This window comes from Scyliorhinus torazame, chromosome 22 (genome assembly GCF_047496885.1).
Source record: "Scyliorhinus torazame isolate Kashiwa2021f chromosome 22, sScyTor2.1, whole genome shotgun sequence".
Taxonomy (NCBI): Eukaryota; Metazoa; Chordata; class Chondrichthyes; order Carcharhiniformes; family Scyliorhinidae; genus Scyliorhinus; species Scyliorhinus torazame.
Genome location: NC_092728.1, coordinates 74,314,656 through 74,333,144, shown reverse-complemented (window position 1 = coordinate 74,333,144; position 18,489 = coordinate 74,314,656). Strand labels below are relative to the sequence as shown.

Here is an 18,489-nt window from a genome sequence, read left to right as displayed (position 1 = left end):
CAAGTGTTGGATTTGGAGGTAGGAGAGCACTTTGGGGACAGTGACCACAATTCGGGGACGTTTACCTTAATGATGGAAAGGGATAAGTATACACCGCAGGGCAAGAGTTATAGCTGGGGGAAGGGCAATTATGATGCCATTAGACGTGACTTGGGGGGGATAAGGTGGAGAAGTAGGCTGCAAGTGTTGGGCACACTGGATAAGTGGAGCTTGTTCAAGAATCAGCTACTGCGTGTTCTTGATAAGTATGTACCGGTCAGGCAGGGAGGAAGGCGTAGAGCGAGGGAACCGTGGTTTACCAAAGAAGTGGACTCTCTTGTTAAGAGGAAGAAGGAGGCCTATGTGAAGATGAGGTGTGACGTTTCAGTTGGGGCGATGGATAGTTACAAGGTAGCGAGGAAGGATCTAAAGAGAGAGCTAAGACGAGCAAGGAGGGGACATGAGAAGTATTTGGCAGGTAGGATCAAGGAAAACCCAAAAGCTTTCCATAGGTATGTCAGGAATAAGCGAATGACTAGGGAAAGAGTAGGACCAGTCAAGGACAGGGATGGGAAGTTGTGTGTGGAGTCTGAAGAGATGGGAGAGATACTAAATGAATATTTTTCGTCAGTATTCACTCAGGAAAAAGATAATGTTGTGGAGGAGAATGCTGAGCCCCAGGCTATTAGAATAGATGGCATTGAGGTACGTAGGGAAGAGGTGTTGGCAATTCTGGACAGGCTGAAAATAGATAAGTCCCCGGGGCCTGATGGGATTTATCCCAGGATTCTCTGGGAGGCCAGGGAAGAGATTGCTGGACCTTTGGCGTTGATTTTTATGTCATCATTGGCTACAGGAATAGTGCCAGAGGACTGGAGGATAGCAGATGTGGTCCCTTTGTTCAAAAAGGGGAGCAGAGACAACCCCGGCAACTATAGACTGGTGAGCCTCACGTCTGTAGTGGGTAAAGTCTTGGAGGGGATTATAAGAGACAAGATTTATAATCATCTAGATAGGAATAATATGATCAGGGATAGTCAGCATGGCTTTGTGAAGGGTAGGTCATGCCTCACAAACCTTATCGAGCTCTTTGAGAAGGTGACTGAACAGGTAGACGAGGGTAGAGCAGTTGATGTGTATATGGATTTCAGTAAAGCGTTTGATAAGGTTCCCCACGGTAGGCTATTTCAGAAAGTACGGAGGCTGGGGATTGAGGGTGATTTAGAGATGTGGATCAGAAATTGGCTCGCTGAAAGAAGACAGAGGGTGGTGGTTGATGGGAAATGTTCAGAATGGAGTTCAGTTACAAGTGGCGTACCACAAGGATCTGTTCTGGGGCCGTTGCTGTTTGTCATTTTTATCAATGACCTAGAGGAAGGCACAGAAGGGTGGGTGAGTAAATTTGCAGACGATACTAAAGTCGTTGGTGTTGTCGACAGTGTTGAAGGATGTAGCAGGTTACAGAGGGATATAGATAAGCTGCAGAGCTGGGCTGAGAGGTGGCAAATGGAGTTTAATGTAGAGAAGTGTGAGGTGATTCACTTTGGAAGGAATAACAGGAATGCAGAATATTTGGCTAATGGTAAAGTTCTTGGAAGTGTGGATGAGCAGAGGGATCTAGGTGTCCATGTACATAGATCCCTGAAAGTTGCCACCCAGGTTGATAGGGTTGTGAAGAAGGCCTTTATTGGTAGAGGGCTTGAGTTCCGGAGTCAGGTCATGTTGCAGCTGTACAAAACTCTGGTACGGCCGCATTTGGAGTATTGCGTACAGTTCTGGTCACCGCATTATAGGAAGGACGTGGAGGCTTTGGAGCGGGTGCAGAGGAGATTTACCAGGATGTTGCCTGGTATGGAGGGAAAATCTTATGAGGAAAGGCTGTTGGACTTGAGGTTGTTTTCGTTGGAGAGAAGAAGGTTAAGAGGAGACTTAATAGAGGCATACAAAATGATCAGGGGGTGGACAGTGAGAGCCTTCTCCCGCGGATGGAAATGGCTGGCACGAGGGGACATAGCTTTAAACTGAGGGGTAATAGATATAGGACAGAGGTCAGAGGTAGGTTCTTTACGCAAAGAGTAGTGAGGCCGTGGAATGCCCTACCTGCAACAGTAGTGAACTCGCCAATATTGAGGGCATGTAAAAGTTTATTGGATAAACATATGGATGATAATGGCATAGTGTAGGTTAGATGGCTTTTGTTTTGGTGCAACATCGTGGGCCGAAGGGCCTGTACTGCGCTGTATCGTTCTGTGTTCTATGTTCTATGTAATAGTTAAAACAATTTACAGCAACTTGAATCTATATGATACCACTACTATAGTAACCATCTTTAAAAAAAAAAAAAAAAAAAAAATTTTATTGAAAGTTTTTGGCCAACCATCACAGTACATTGTGTATCCTTTACACAGTAATATAACAATATAAATAACAATGGCCAGTTTCATAAACAAGAAATAAATATATAAACAAAAACAAAACTAAATGGCAACTGCCTTGTCCCAGATAAATATTCTCCAAAAATATGTTTTAACAGTCCAATATACAATTATCTATAACAACAACCTATACATATTATACTTATATATTAACATCCCTGAGAATCCCTCTGGTTCTCCCCCCCCCCCCCCCCCCCCCGCTGGGCTGCTGCTGCTGTCTTCTTCTTTTCCATTCCCTCTATCTTTCTGTGAGGTATTCGACGAACGGTTGCCACCGTCTGGTGAACCCTTGAGCCGATCCCCTTAGGACGAACTTAATCCGTTCCAGCTTTATGGCAGGGTTTATGTCATTTATCCAGGTCTCCACACCCGGGGGCTTGGCTTCCTTCCACATCAACAGTATCCTGCGCCGGGCTACTAGGGACGCAAAGGCCAAAACATCAGCCTCTCTCGCCTCCTGCACTCCCGGCTCTTCTGCAACCCCAAACATAGCCAACCCCCAGCTTGGTTCGACCTGGACCCCCACTACCTTCGAAAGCACCTTTGTCACCCCCACCCAAAACCCCTGTAGTGCCGGACATGACCAGAACATGTGGGTGTGATTCGCTGGGCTTTTCGAGCATCTCGCACACCTATCCTCTACTCCAAAAAATTTGCTAAGCCGTGTTCCAGTCATATGCGCCCTGTGTAACACCTTAAATTGTATCAGGCTTAGCCTGGCACACGAGGACGATGAGTTTACCCTACTTAGGGCATCAGCCCACAGCCCCTCCTCAATCTCCTCCCCCAGCTCTTCTTCCCATTTCCCTTTCAGCTCGTCTACCATAATCTCCCCCTCGTCTCTCATCTCCCTATATATGTCTGACACCTTACCGTCCCCCACCCATGTCTTTGAGATCACTCTGTCCTGCACCTCCTGCGTCGGGAGCTGCGGGAATTCCCTCACCTGTTGCCTCGCAAAAGCCCTCAGTTGCATATACTGGAATGCATTCCCTTGGGGCAACCCATATTTTTCGGTCAGCGCTCCCAGACTTGCAAACGTCCCATCTACAAACAGATCTCTCAATTGTGTTACTCTTGCTCTTTGCCATGTTCCAAATCCCCCATCCATTCTCCCCGGAGCAAACCTATGATTATTTCTTATCGGGGACCACACCGAGGCTCCCGTCTTTCCCCTATGCCGTCTCCATTGCCCCCAAATTTTCAGAGTAGCCACCACCACCGGGCTTGTGGTGTATTTCTTCGGTGAGAACGGCAACGGCGCCGTCACCATGGCTTGTAGGCAAGTCCCCCTACAGGACGCCTTCTCCAATCTCTTCCACGCCGCTCCCTCCTCTTCTCCCATCCACTTACATACCATTGAGATGTTGGCGCCCCAGTAGTACTCACTCAGGCTCGGTAGCGCCAGCCCCCCCCTATCCCTACTACGCTGCAAAAATCCCTTCCTCACTCTCGGGGTCTTCCCGGCCCACACAAAACTCATGATACTCTTCTCAATCCTTTTGAAAAAAGCCTTCGTGATCACCACCGGGAGGCACTGAAACACAAAGAGGAATCTCGGGAGGACCACCATTTTAACCGCTTGTACCCTCCCTGCCAGTGACAGGGATATCATGTCCCATCTCTTGAAGTCCTCCTCCATCTGTTCCACCAACCGCGTTAAGTTTAACCTATGCAATGTACCCCAATTCTTGGCTATCTGGATCCCCAAGTAGCGAAAGTCCCTTGTTACCTTCCTCAGCGGTAAGTCCTCTATTTCTCTGCTCTGCTCCCCTGGATGCACCACAAACAGCTCACTTTTCCCCATGTTCAGCTTATATCCTGAAAATTCTCCAAACTCCCCAAGTATCCGCATTATCTCTGGCATCCCCTCCGCCGGGTCCGCCACCCCCTCCGCCGGGTCCGCCACATACACCAATAAATCGTCCGCGTAAAGAGATACCCGGTGTTCCTCTCCTCCCCTGAGTACTCCCCTCCACTTCCTGGAACCCCTCAATGCTATTGCCAGGGGCTCAATCGCCAGTGCAAACAATAATGGGGACAGAGGACATCCCTGCCTCGTCCCTCTATGGAGCCGAAAATACGCAGACCCCCGTCCATTTGTGACCACGCTCGCCATCGGGGCCCTATACAGCAGCTGTACCCATCTAATATACTCATCTCCAAAGCCAAATCTCCTCAACACCTCCCACAAATAATCCCACTCCACTCTATCAAATGCTTTCTCGGCATCCATCGCCACCACTATCTCCGCTTCCCTCTCTGGTGGGGGCATCATCATTACCCCTAGCAGCCTCCGTATATTCGTATTCAGCTGTCTCCCCTTCACAAACCCAGTTTGGTCCTCATGGACTACCCCCGGGACACAATCCTCTATCCTCATTGCCATTACCTTGGCCAGAATCTTAGCGTCTACATTTAGGAGGGAAATAGGTCTATAGGACCCGCATTGCAGCGGGTCTTTTTCCTTCTTTAGGAGAAGCGATATCGTTGCCTCCGACATAGTCGGGGGCAGCTGTCCCCTTTCCTTCGCCTCATTAAAGGTTCTCATCAGTATCGGGGCAAGCAAGTCCACATATTTCCTATAAAATTCGACTGGAAATCCATCCGGTCCCGGAGCCTTCCCCGCCTGCATACTCCTAATTCCTTTCACTACTTCCTCTATCTCGATCTGTGCTCCCAGTCCCACCCTCTCCTGCTCCTCCACCTTAGGAAATTCCAGCCGGTCCAGGAAGCACATCATTCTCTCCTTCCCATCCGGGGGCCGAGCTTCGTATAATCTTTTATAGAATGCCTTGAACACTCCATTCACTCTCTCTGCTCCCCGCTCTATCTCTCTTTCCTCATCCCTCACTCCCCCTATTTCCCTCGCTGCTCCCCTTTTCCTCAATTGATGGGCCAGCAACCTGCTCGCCTTCTCCCCATACTCATACTGTACACCCTGTGCCTTCCTCCACTGTGCTTCTGCAGTACCCGTTGTCAGCAAGTCAAATTCTACGTGTAACCTTTGCCTTTCCCTGTACAGTCCCTCCTCCGGTGCCTCCGCATATTGCCTGTCCACCCTCAGAAGTTCTTGCAGCAACCGCTCCCGTTCCCTACTCTCCTGCTTTCCTTTATGTGCCCTTATTGATATCAGCTCCCCTCTAACCACTGCCTTCAGCGCCTCCCAGGCCACTCCCACCTGGACCTCCCCATTATCATTGAGTTCCAAGTATTTTTCAATGCACCCCCTCACCCTTAGACACACCCCTCATCTGCCATTAGTCCCATGTCCATTCTCCAGGGTGGACGCCCTTCTGTTTCCTCCCCTATCTCCAAGTCTACCCAATGTGGAGCTTGATCCGAAATGGCTATAGCCGTATACTCCGTCCCCCTCACCTTCGGGATCAACGCCCTTCCCAAAACAAAAAAGTCTATTCGCGAATAAACTTTGTGGACATAGGAGAAAAACGAAAACTCCTTACTCCTAGGTCTGCTAAATCTCCACGGGTCTACTCCTCCCATCTGCTCCATAAAATCTTTAAGCACCTTGGCTGCAGCCGGCCTCCTTCCAGTCCTGGATCTCGACCTGTCCAGCCCTGGCTCCAGCACCGTATTAAAATCTCCCCCCATTACCAACTTTCCCACCTCTAGGTCTGGGATGCGTCCTAGCATGCGCCTCATAAAATTGGCATCATCCCAGGTCGGGGCATATACGTTTACCAAGACCACCGCCTCCCCCTGTAATTTACCACTCGCCATCACGTATCTGCCGCCGCTATCCGCCACTATGGTCTTTGCCTCAAACATAACCCGCTTCCCCACTAGTATAGCCACCCCCGTTTTTCGCATCTAGCCCCGAATGGAACACCTGCCCCACCCATCCTTTGCGTAGTCTAACCTGGTCTATAAGTTTCAAGTGCGTCTCTTGTAACATAACCACGTCTGCCTTAAGTTTCTTAAGGTGTGCGAGTACTCGTGCCCTCTTTATCGGCCCGTTCAGCCCTCTCACATTCCACGTGATCAACCGGGTTGGGGGGCTTTTTACCCCCCACCTTGTCGATTAGCCATCCCCTTTTCCAGCTCCTCACCCGGTTCCCACGCAGCTGTGTGCCCCCCCCGCCCACCCCACCCCACCCCATTCCGGCTCTCCCCTCTCCCCAGCAGCAGAAACCCAGTAACCCGAAGCTCCCGCTCCTGGGTCTTTTGCTCATCCTTTAGCCCTTCGATCGCCTGTAATATCGGGGCCAACAGCTCCTTCTTCATTTCCTTTTTAAGTTCTTCCACGCAACATTTCAAAAACTCTTGTTGTTCAGGGCCCCATGTTAAACTGCCACCTTCCGTTGCCATCTTGGTTCTTACTTGCCTTCCTTGCCGCTGCTCCAAAGGATCCACTGCAATCTGGCCACTTCCCTCTCCTTTTTCCATCCGTTTCCAGGGGGGATTCCCTTCTGGTTTGCCGCACAGTGCTTCTAGCCGTTAAAATTGCCGTTGGGGCTCTTATTAAGAGCCCAAAAGTCCGTTCCACCGGGAGCTGCCGAAACGTGCGACTTAGCTGGTCATCGCCGCACCCGGAACCATAGTAGCCATCTTAAGGACCATTTGTATCCAGACCTTGTCATAGCCTTTATCCAGACTAGGGTATAAAAGAATTTCAAGCTCGAGCAGATGAGAGTAGCAGCCTCAACATTAAGGCAGAATTTGGTACAGAGAACCAACAAAATGAAGCCAACGAGGGGTCTCAAAAGGAGAATTTACATTGGCTTGAGTCATACCCTATTCAAAGTAATATAGTTTTGATTATCAAGGGGACTATCTTACAGCCCTTGTGCAGGCGAGGAAGGTATCCTCTGCCCAACTTCTTAAGCTGCATTATCAATGACCTCTCCTTTCTGAAAACATCAAGAGCAACGCTGTTTGCTCACAATTCTATAACCTTTAGTCTCATTAACAATGCCTAGGCTAATGAAGCAGTCCATGCTAACCTACAGCAGGACCAATTGACACATAGCATAAACATTTATGTCATGCAAGTGCCAGGCAATCACCATCTCAAACCAGAGAAAGCCCAGTGACCACACCTTGACCTTCAATAGCATCACCATCAAGGGCCAGTGATCAGAAGTTGAATTGGACCAGTTGTGCTAAGTTTGAGATGACAAGAATGGGGCAGAGGATGAGCACTGTGCAATCCGTGAATCACCTACTGACCGGTCAAAGCTTCTGCATCCATTTACAAGCCTCAGGCTAGGTATACAAATGCAATTTATTGTGATCGAATACTCAGCACTTGCATGGCTGCAGCCACTACAGTGCTCAAGGAGCTCAGTACTATTGATTGCGAGTTCTTGTTAATTTAATGTCACTTTGAACACATTTATTTAAGTCAAAAAAAATTAACAGCACTGTGCAGATCAAATTCAATGAACAATATTATCTCACCCCGAGAACAGATAGGGCAAGCGTAGATCCACCACAACTTAAGTCAATTCTAAGTACTAAGGCGAGTGCAGTTATAACTTCTGTGAATTTCATTAATTGTTAATTTTGGTCGAGGATACCCGAGAGTCATTCCTCTTCAGTGAACGTCTGTTTAGATCCATTTCATTGTTGTCTTCAAATCAGTACCATTTTCTCCAAAGAGATCTTTCTGAGGAAAGACCATCGAAGACCTGAAGCATTCTTACTTTTCACCAGTGCTACCTGTTTTATACCCAATCTCTATACTATTTATGCATGTCGGAGGTAGGCAATTCGTTTATACAAAAAACATTCAATTAAGAATATTGATGCTCACACAAGTAAGATGCATTTTAGTTATTGCAATAGTTTGCACATAAACAACCCAATTAAGAATGCTGCACCTCTGAGCTAGGAAGTTGGCTCACACGAGCAAAATTCAACTGTGAATGCCAGTGTCTGACGTTTTAAACATAGTTTTTCAGGAGTTCACACATCTTCATTTTGAATGTTTTGTAGAACAGTACAGCAGTGTACTTGTCCAGTTACCAAAACCTCATCTGCTTACACCACCATTCACAAGAGTTTGCTTGATGAACGCCACTGTTTTCAAAGGCCATCACCCACAACTGTGTGTTGTACTATCTGCATGATGCACTGCATCTGTTCCAAGGCTTTTTTTAAAATGGCATCTCTCTCTCCCAGAACATATACTATAAAGAAGGGCAGTGTTGGAGAACACCACTTCCAAGTCTCACATTATCCTTAACTTGCGACATATATTGCCAAATCTTCATTGTCACCGGGTCAATATCCTGGAATTCCGTACCAAACACACCAGAGAAAACTAGCCATAATGGCTTGGCACTGGTTCAAGGTAAAAGCCCACCAACCAGCACCTTGTTGCATCATCTAGCAGCAGAGAAGATAAATAAATAGTTGTCAAGAAGCTTCGGGAAATGGGCTAGAGGAGGGCTCCAAAAAAGGCAGAATCAGTGGTTGAGAGGGCATTTGAAGCTGTGGAGAGCATGCAATCCAGAGGGGTTTGGACAGGGTTGAATACTCTTGTAACTAAAGATAAAGCAGGTAGCACGGTGGCGGTGGGTTAGCCCTGCTGCCTCACGGCGCCGAGGTTCCAGGTTCGATCCAGGCTCTGGGTCACTGTCCGTGTGGAGTTTGCACATTCTCCCCATGTCTGCGTGGGTTTCGCCCCCACAACCCAAAAGATGTGCAGGGTAGGTGGATTGGCCACGATAAATTGCCCCTAAATTGGAAAAAATGATTGGGTACTCTAAATTTATTTAAAAAAAAGATAAAGCAGAGCAAGTGAGGGGTGGGGGGAATCATTAGTGCAAAGAACACAAGTGGAGAGAATTCTTGCCTCTTAACCGGTGTGTCCTGAGAATATAATTGATGAAACATTACTGTATCACTAGTTTTATTGTTTTTGATCATCCAGCTCTTTTGACATTTGCAACAAAGTCATAAAACTTTCTACTCAAATTCTGTTTGGGCATTAGAAGACTATGCATTTCTAGGTTTTACCTTTACTTTATTCATATAACATTGAAATTAATAAACCACAATGTACTGATGGATAATATTAAGTCAATTCCAATTTTATAATTGCTCTTTAGAAAACTGAGACACAATGTCTTAGGGATGTTCATAGAATCTATATTAATTGGTATATGACCCATAATCCAGATCATGTCAAGTGGGATGAAAATCTTGGGTGCGATTCTCCGCCCCCCCTCCCGGGCCGGGTCGGAGAATCGCCGGGGGATGGCGTGAATCCCACCCTTGCCATGTCCCGAATTCTCTGCCACCAGAGATTCGGCGGGAGTGGGAATCTCACCGGTCGGCGGGCCCACCCCCGGTGATTCTCCGGCCCACAATGGGCCGAAGTCCCACCGCTGTCAACCCTCTCCTGCCGGCGTGGATTAAACCTCCTACCTTACCGGCGGGACAAGGCGACGCAGGCAGGCTCCGGGGTCCTGGGGGGGGGGTGCGGCGATCTGGCTCCGGGGGGTGCCCCCACGGTGGCCTGGCCCGCGATCGGGGCCCACCGATCCGCGGGCGGGCCTGTGCCGTGGGGGCACTCTTTCTTCCGCCTTCGCCATGGTCTTCACTATGGCGGAGGCGGAAGAGACCCCCTCCCTTGTGCATGCGTGGGGATGACGTCAGCAGCCGCTGACGCTCCCGCGCATGCATGGCCTGGCGAAGATCTTTCGGCGCCGGCTGGCGTGGTGCCAAAGGCCTTTCCCACCAGCTGGCGGAGCGGAAACCACTCCGGCGCCGGCCTAGCCCCTCAAGGTGAGGGCTTGGCCCCTCTCCGCACCTTTGGGGCGACCCGACACCGGAGTGGTTCCCGCCACTCCATTACGCTGGATCCCCCTGCCCCGCCGGGTAGGGGAGAATCCCACCCAGTGTCTTCAGTGGTAAAAGCTGGCATTACTCAACACATCAGCAATGAAAGCGTTGTCAGCTGTGATCTTAGTGGCAGCTGTCACTCAGTTGGATGCACACTCATTGCTGAGTCTTCAGGTTCCAAGTTCAAATCCTACTCCAGGGCTCGAGCACAAAATCAAAGCTGACACTCTACTGAGGGACAGTGCAGTCTTTTGGATGAGATGTTAAACCGAGGCCCCATTATCCTGCTCTGGTCAATGTAAAGATCCCATGGCAATATTTCACAGAAGAGAAGGGGAATTATCCCTGCTTTCCGGCCAATATCCATCCCTCAATCAATGTCATACATACAGATAATCACATTGCTATTTGTAAGGAGCTTATTGTGCGCAAATTTGCTTCCCCATTTCCTATATTATAATAGTGATGACACTTCAGAAGATTTTCCTTTGTTGTGAAGTGTTTTGAGTTGTCCGGTTGTGAAAGGCATTAATTAAGTGCAAGTCCCCCCCCCCCCCGGTGCTGCTATTATTTTCACTCTGCATCAACCTAATAATGATATTTAACAAGAAAGGCAAAATTATTTAAAGGAAAACCAGATAAAGAAACAAAAAAATTTACATTATATAAACACGTTCCTCTTATTGCTCACTGATGTAGAACCGATAAATCATGTTCCGAGAGCTAAAATATTCAGTCTCCCAGAGGTTAGAATCAATTCAAATCGATTGGTTCACTGTTAGCCAAGAAATGCTAAATATGTTTTCAATCAATGACTTCAAAAAAGGTTGGATTGCGATTTCACCACAGGTAACACAACAGAAACTCTCACTTTGCTTGAAAGTGGCTGATAGTGTGCTCCGTTCTTATTAAGCTTTGTACACATTGCTAGCATAGATAGAGTACAGTTCTTACAACTGCCTGAATACTGAATTCAATGTACTGCATTGTGTGTAATGCTCACACCACCACACATACATGCATTATTTCAAACTACATTGATCTAGACTATTGTAACTTTTGGGTTTGCTTCATGAAGATTCTTCTTTCCACAGGAGAACTTTTCACTGCTTTCACCTCCAGACCTGATGCTGCGAACAAAAACACTACTGGTAAGAAGCAGGAGAGGTTTCAACACAATGATGATATTCTCATTATCATTATAAACCTATACATTTTAGCTTGTCACCCATTGATAGGTATGTGATAAGAAAGTTCCAATCGCTTAAAAAAAAAGACAATCTCACTAAAAAGAATCACATCCAAATTGATTCTGTTGCAAATAATTAATGATAACTGTTTAAATATGTTTCTGGTACAATATGTTTCTGGTACAAATTTATATCAAATCACAGATTTCATTGGTAAATTGCTGAGAAAATTGGTCAGGAAGGTGGGTCTGACGTTCAGGCATTTCTTTTGCAGCCAAAGAGCATCATTTTCAACCAAGTGTTAAGCAGTCTTCAGGCACCAAAGTCTAAATCTGTAAAAGATTACGTACAAGAAGCATTCCACTTCTGCAAGCTATCTTATGCATGGTTTAGGAAATGTAAAGACATTAAAAATATTATTGGCAGCATCTCCATGTTAAATAATACAAACTCTTTTCCTTTGTGCTCAAAAGTGAAGAAAGGAAGGTCCATACATCCCTGTGGTGCAATGCAAATCAAACATTTTTTTTGAATACCTAAAGGATAAAGTCCCACTCAAACAGATGCCATTTCATTATCTGTTGCCTTTGTGTCTAGTTGTGATAAATGATTTATTATTAATTATACCTATGCAGACGGAAACAATAATATTCCTCAATGGTCAACGTATCTATCCCTCGTGCAAAGAAGTTACACACGACCATGATTTTCAAATAAAGCAGTCATTTTCTAAAAAAACTATTCTGGAAACAGAGGCCACAGGAGGAGAGAACGATGTGACGTTTCCCTGTGTCCCAGAAATTTCTGCAACCTTGACTAAAAATAGCCGTAGGGAAACAATTCTGCAGAAGCTTCCAACAAAATTAGAAGTTTCAGATGGCTCATTAATTAGAGTTGTCTCTTCATTGAAAAACTTCACTCCAAAATTCCAAGTCAACTCAACCATCTACTCGCAAAATGCCTCCGAGATTCCACGAGTAATGTTCACCACAACTCAAAGGTATATATGAATAGAACATTTAATCAAATAAACCATTTGTTTAGTTACGCATGAAGACATTCACATATGAATATACAAATTAGGAGTAGGCCATTCAGCCCCTCAAGCCTGCTCCACCTTTCAGTAAGATCATGGTCAGTCCGACTGTGGTCTCAGCTCCACATTCTAACTATCCACGATAACCTTTGACTCCCCTGTTAGTCAAGAATCTGTCTACCTCTACCTTAATCACATTAATTGTTAGATCTCATCAGGGAGAATTATACAGTTTATAATTACGTCTTTATTCATGCCTTTTTTACATTTTAGCTCGACTTTTCACTGCTTCTGTGATATTTTATGTCTTCTCATTACCCTACGTAATTTGCACATCATCCGACCTATTAACGTCCTCATAGACTAATCTGTTGTATTGTCCTTTTTTCCTTCACACCACGGATAGATTTTGTGTCTATTGTTCAGTTCTGAAGAGTTATACCCCAAGCTTTCTCTTTATAAATATTGGGTGCAATTATGCTAGTAGCATTTTGTTTTTAAGAATTCCTTTCCTACGAATTTTTGTTACCCTGATCAAATCTAGATCACACTGGTGGGATGAATGTCCACTGCATCTGTCAGCTGCAAATATCTGTTACAAGACGAGGAGCAATTTTAGTGCAATGTCTACTGGGTATGGACCTATACCACACAATGATTTTGAATGTCTGCATGGCTTAATAGGTGACATTCTCACGTGAGGGGAGACTCAAGGGTTCAAGTTCCTTTCCAGAGCCTTGAGCACAAAAGCCAGACTGACTATTGTCACAGTACTGAGGGAGTCCTGCACTTTGAGGCACTTTCTTTTGGACGAAATGTTAAACCTACCTCTCGGGTGAATACAAAATATCCCATTCTACGATTCGGGGCAGTTCTTCGCTGGTGTCATGGCTAATATTTCTCCTTTACCATCATCACAATATTATCTGGTCATTATCATAGTACTATACGGGGAACCTTGCTGTGCTCAAATTGGCTGCTATGTTTCCTGCATAATAATTCAAAAATATGTTTTTGGCTGTAAGGCATTTTAGGACATCTTGAGGTCATAAAAAGCACTATACAAGTGCACGTTTTTCCTGGATAGACATGTAGTGGGTGTGTTGTTCTGAAATTGGAGGTGGAGGCATATTGTTGGAGCAGAGTTCATGGAGGTGTTTTCATCAGCATTTAGCCATATCTGGGAATACTTGGATTTGCCACGGGATACTAGAACATAGAACATTACAGTGCAGTACAGGCCCTTCAGCCCTCGATGTTGCGCCGACCTGTGAAACCAATCTAAAGCCCATCTACACTATTCCATTATCATCCATATGTTTATCCAATGACCATTTAAATACCCTTAATGTTGGCGAGTCCACTACTGTTGCAGGCAGGGCATTCCATGCCCTTCCTACTCTCTGAGTAAAGACACTGGATCTCAATATTTCAGGGATACTGGAAATACAAACAGCTCCATTTGTTTACTTTGATGAACACAAAATAAACAGCCCATAAAATTAATTGATGGCATGGAATCAAAATTAATTTGAAACATGTCTGTATTTGACAGTGAAGTGTTTCAAACTAAACTTCAAAACTTTTCAAATATTGACATCCAAAAATATACATGTTGGGAACTGTGCATTTGGTCACTCGATAAATTAGTGAAAATGTAATTTAAAAAATTAATTTCAAAATGAATTTTTCCCCAGTGACTTATTTTACTATTGAATCTTTGGACATAGTGAACAACTGCGCAAGTGCTTCCAACTATGTTTCTGACACCTCAGTAGCTCACACACATTATCCTGACTTGGGATTATATCATCATTCCTTTACTGTTGCTGGATCAGAATCCTGGAACTCCCTTCCTAACTGCACTGTGGGCATGCCTGCATCAGATGGACTGCAGCGGTTCAAGAAGGCAGCCCACAATCACCTTCTTGGGTAATTGGGGACGGACAACAAATGCTGGCTTTGCCAGCGAAACCCACATCCCATGAAATATAAAAAATCCTGATAAGTGATTTATAATTGCGTAGCGGTGACTAAAAACTAATAGGACACCCAAACTGTTGTAATAGTTATTTGCTGCAATCTAGCCTTAATTTGTGAGAAAGAAAATTCAGAAATCAGTTGTTTATGGATAAAATGGTAATAGCAAGGTTGAGGATATTTTAGAGTTGTGTGTCATTTCAACACAATCTGCATATTTAAAAAGGACTCTCCTGGCTTGAGGTAGATGTGCTTTCCTTCCTGGGTAGGAAAAATCAAAATGAAATGAGAGTGGACTCACTGAAGTGGACAACACAGGCGGTGTGTTGAAAAAGGATGTCGTGGTCAACTGTGGTTGTTTAAAATTGCAATCAGCCAAATCAGAACATTAAAGGAGTGGGTAACGCTCCATTATAACTGCCTCCTAACCCCTGGCCTGGTTTCTGCAAGATTGGTGGTGAGGGTTGAAGGTGGAATTACAATTGATCTCATTGTTTACATGGCACATACATTACCACAAATGGCACCAATATGAAGATTAGTTGGAGAAATGGTTACCATCACAGAAATTCAAATTAGTTTGTGAAACATTTGAGTGCCATTTACTATGAAACAATTTGGTGCTGGAATAAATACATGTGTAAGAGAATACATTTTTTGTTGCATTTACCTCTTAATATCTTTAGAATCAAATGTGTGTGAATTTGAGTTGTATTAAAAATGATACCATATACAAAAACATCAACTGATCACAATGTGATTCATTGGTTCATGTAGCTCACATTAAAATACAGTTGAATGTTGAAATGTAAACAGAACTACATAAAGTTTTAACAATTAACTGTTTACATTTCCTTATCAATAGGAATGGTGCTTTCTTCTGCTGCCAGTATAAAAGCTTTGATTTCACAAAAGCTCTTTGGTATGTTGCTGGATGTTTTATTTTTTCCTTTACTTTCCGAAGAGATGAAATCTTGAATTTAATTTTCTGGAAACTAGTTTATAAAATATACTTAAAGTTGAATTGTGCTGACACTTTAAACTTTTTTTCATGTGTCTTTGTTTTAGATAGATCTGGAAAATTGTGTCCTCAAAAGGAGCTTAATCCAGTGTCAGAGTCCAAGCCAATTATGGTGAAGAAGGAAAATGCTAGTCCCTTCAGTAAGCCGTGTCATTTTGGGTGCATGAGAACATTATCTGCATCTCAAATGTTTAATGGGCAGATTTCCCAGCCCCACCTCCCCACCATTGCCTGTTATTGGGATCATCCTGTCCTGCTAATGTCTACAGCATTTTACATGCTTTGCCCATCTGCCACCGGAGAACCCACTAGGGGGTCACCTTCAGAGGGACCGGAAGATCCCGCTGGTGTGAAGGGTTGGAAAATCCAGCCCAATATCTTTCGAGATGAGTTAAGAAAAGGACTAAATATCCTTGAATATATAAGCTTCCCGATACAAGTATTTCCATCAAAAGATTTATCAAAGCTTTGCCCTCGATACAATTGGCCACATCATCCTTCAAGACCTCTCCATTTTCTCACCCTCATTTCACTCTTTCCTATCAAATTGTTGCCAGCAATGGTTTCTTTCCTAGCCTCTGCATCATGAGCTCTGGTCCCTCAAGGATCTGTCATTCGTTTTCCCGCCACCCTCCCCCAAACCAACCTCCTCATCTACAAGCTCCCCTTTGTTGAAAACCAAAGACATGGTCTTCTCCCACATGGCTGCTGATACCAGCCAGGTCTACCTGGATGAACTTCAATTTTTTCCGGTTAAAAATTGAGAATATCAAAAAGTCATCCTCTTCAGCTCCCACCTCATCTCGTCTCTGTATAGCTAGATAGAATTTACAGTGCAGAAGGAGGCCATTCGGCCCATCGAGTCTGCACCGGCTCTTGGAAAGAGCATCCTACCCAAAGTCCACACCTCCACCCTATCCCCGTAACCCCACCCAACACGAAGGGCAATTTTGGACACTATGGGCAATTTATCATGGCCAATACACCTAACTTGCACATCTTTGGACTGTGGGAGGAAACCGGAGCACCCGGGGAAACCCACGCACACACTGGGAGAATGTGCAGACTCCGCACAATGACCCAAGCCGGGAATCGAACCTGGGACCCTGGAGCTGTGAAGCAATTGTGCTATCCACAATGCTACCGTGCTGCCCACTAGGGGGGAATCAACTATTTGTGGCCTCAGAATCTTATTTGATTCACAAGCTGAATGTGTGGGTCCATATCTCATCACAAAAACTTCCTACTTTCGTCTGTGATCTAGTTTCACCCCCATCCCTGCCTCAGGCCATCACCTGTTGAAATTCTCATCCATAGCTTTATCATCACAATTGAATCCAGTGCCATTCTAGCCAACCTCTCATCCTCCATGAACTTCAGCTCATTCACCTGTTACCCCAACTTGTCCCTCACCAAGTACTGCTCATCTATCGCTGTCATCCTTTGTTGACTTACATTTGATCCCGGTCCCCCTTCTCCCGTGTTGCCAGTTTAATATTTGATCCTTGTATTTAAATCTCTTCATGGTTTTGCCCCCCTTGGTATTTTCAAACTACCCCTTCCCATTTGCCCAACTCTGTATTCCTTTGTTTCCAGTCTCTTTTGCCCCATGCCCTTTACCTCACCATGGGAAGTGTGGCATCAATTGGCTAGGCTCAATGCTCTGGAACTCTATCCGCATCTCCTCCAAGATCACCTTTAAAACCCATTTCAGACTAAGTGTTTCCCTGCCAAATATCTTTTTTGGCACAGGATTTATGTTTGAACAATTTATTTATATTCAAAGGCAAAGTAAAAATGTAAAATGTCATCATGAAAAAGGTTTCTAAAATTATCATTCAAGGGCAACTTGCAGCAAAGTTTTATTGATATTTGTTAGGATCAAGTTAGCTGCTATTTAAAGTTAATCTTTATCAGAGAGTAAAATACAAATTTTGGAAATGCTCAGGTCACATAGCATCTGTCCCATGGGACCTTTATCACAACCAGGAAACAACATGGATGAATAATGAACAAAGTAAGGCTAAAGGAAAAACACACGAAACACAGGAAAAATAAGCAAGCTGTAAAGTCATGCCTGAATTGTTAGTTTATTTGTTTTCACCACAGATGATGCATCATCTGCCTTTGTCATCTGCCTTTGTTTCATACTTTCATTATTTTCAGCATTTTGCTTTCTCATATATAGAAAACAAATCAATCTATTTCAGATTCATGGCAAGAAAAATTTCACCACAAAGAATGCGGCTCAGTGACAGAATCCAGGCTATCAGTTATAAAGACAAAGGAAGTTGTTCCCTATTGTGAGTTCTATAAAATAATTACAATTTCTCCTTGATAACCATTAGCATTGATTTTAAAAAATTACATTTAAAATCTTTTGTTGGGTTATTTGAGTACCGTAAACTCAGGTCCAACAGGCGGTTATTGATAAATCTTCTTCTGCTGTACCTTTGGTTTTGAAGCTCAAACTACAGCCTCCTGACACATTTCAGTTTCTTCCAACACTTGTCCCAAAGCTTGGCCAACATGTTAACAGTAAAATGCTACACATATCTAGGGATCCCAGGACTCAGTTGTCTGTCACTGCACATGCCTCTGAGTGCTACCCGTTGTGTCCATTCTCCTTGGGAGAAGGCAAGTGGGAACAATGGCTTCTCGTTTTGGTTGCATTATCTCCTTTGTACCAATACTCGACTAAATCTTTCATAGGAAACTGAAGGGATTGGTTTCTCCCAGGCAAGGTACAGATGCGTAATTTTAAGTTGTACATAGGACCTAGGAGGTTTTGTTTAAGGTAATGCAATTTTGTGCTTTATAAGCTGGGACTTAGTATGAGTATGGAATAGTCACCAATTTCATTAGCCTTCAGCCCTCACAGGATAAAATTACCTACTTTCAAAGATAGTCCTTGGAAGGAGTGAAAGCAGGTGGAAAAATATTGTTGAGAGACATGCTCAGATTAAAAGTAATGATAGCTGCTTTTTGCTGTGTGGCTGGAACATGATTTGTCTTAAATTCCACATAGTTTGCATG

At 44.6% G+C, this 18,489-nt stretch overlaps 1 protein-coding gene across 11 annotated transcripts in view; it reads left to right on the top strand.

Moving 5' to 3' along the window:
* The window catches only part of LOC140399133 (uncharacterized), a 129,756-nt gene that overhangs the window by 46,969 nt on the left and 64,298 nt on the right, over nucleotides 1–18,489 (top strand). For 10 of the 11 annotated variants that reach the window (XM_072488356.1, XM_072488360.1, XM_072488351.1 and 7 more), the window contains 4 exons: nucleotides 11,321–11,377; nucleotides 15,298–15,354; nucleotides 15,501–15,593; nucleotides 17,664–17,756. In XM_072488356.1, coding sequence (XP_072344457.1) covers nucleotides 11,321–11,377; nucleotides 15,298–15,354; nucleotides 15,501–15,593; nucleotides 17,664–17,756 — 300 coding nt within the window. The remainder of the gene's footprint in view (nucleotides 1–11,320; nucleotides 11,378–15,297; nucleotides 15,355–15,500; nucleotides 15,594–17,663; nucleotides 17,757–18,489) is intronic. The other variant, XM_072488361.1, reaches the window with a different exon arrangement.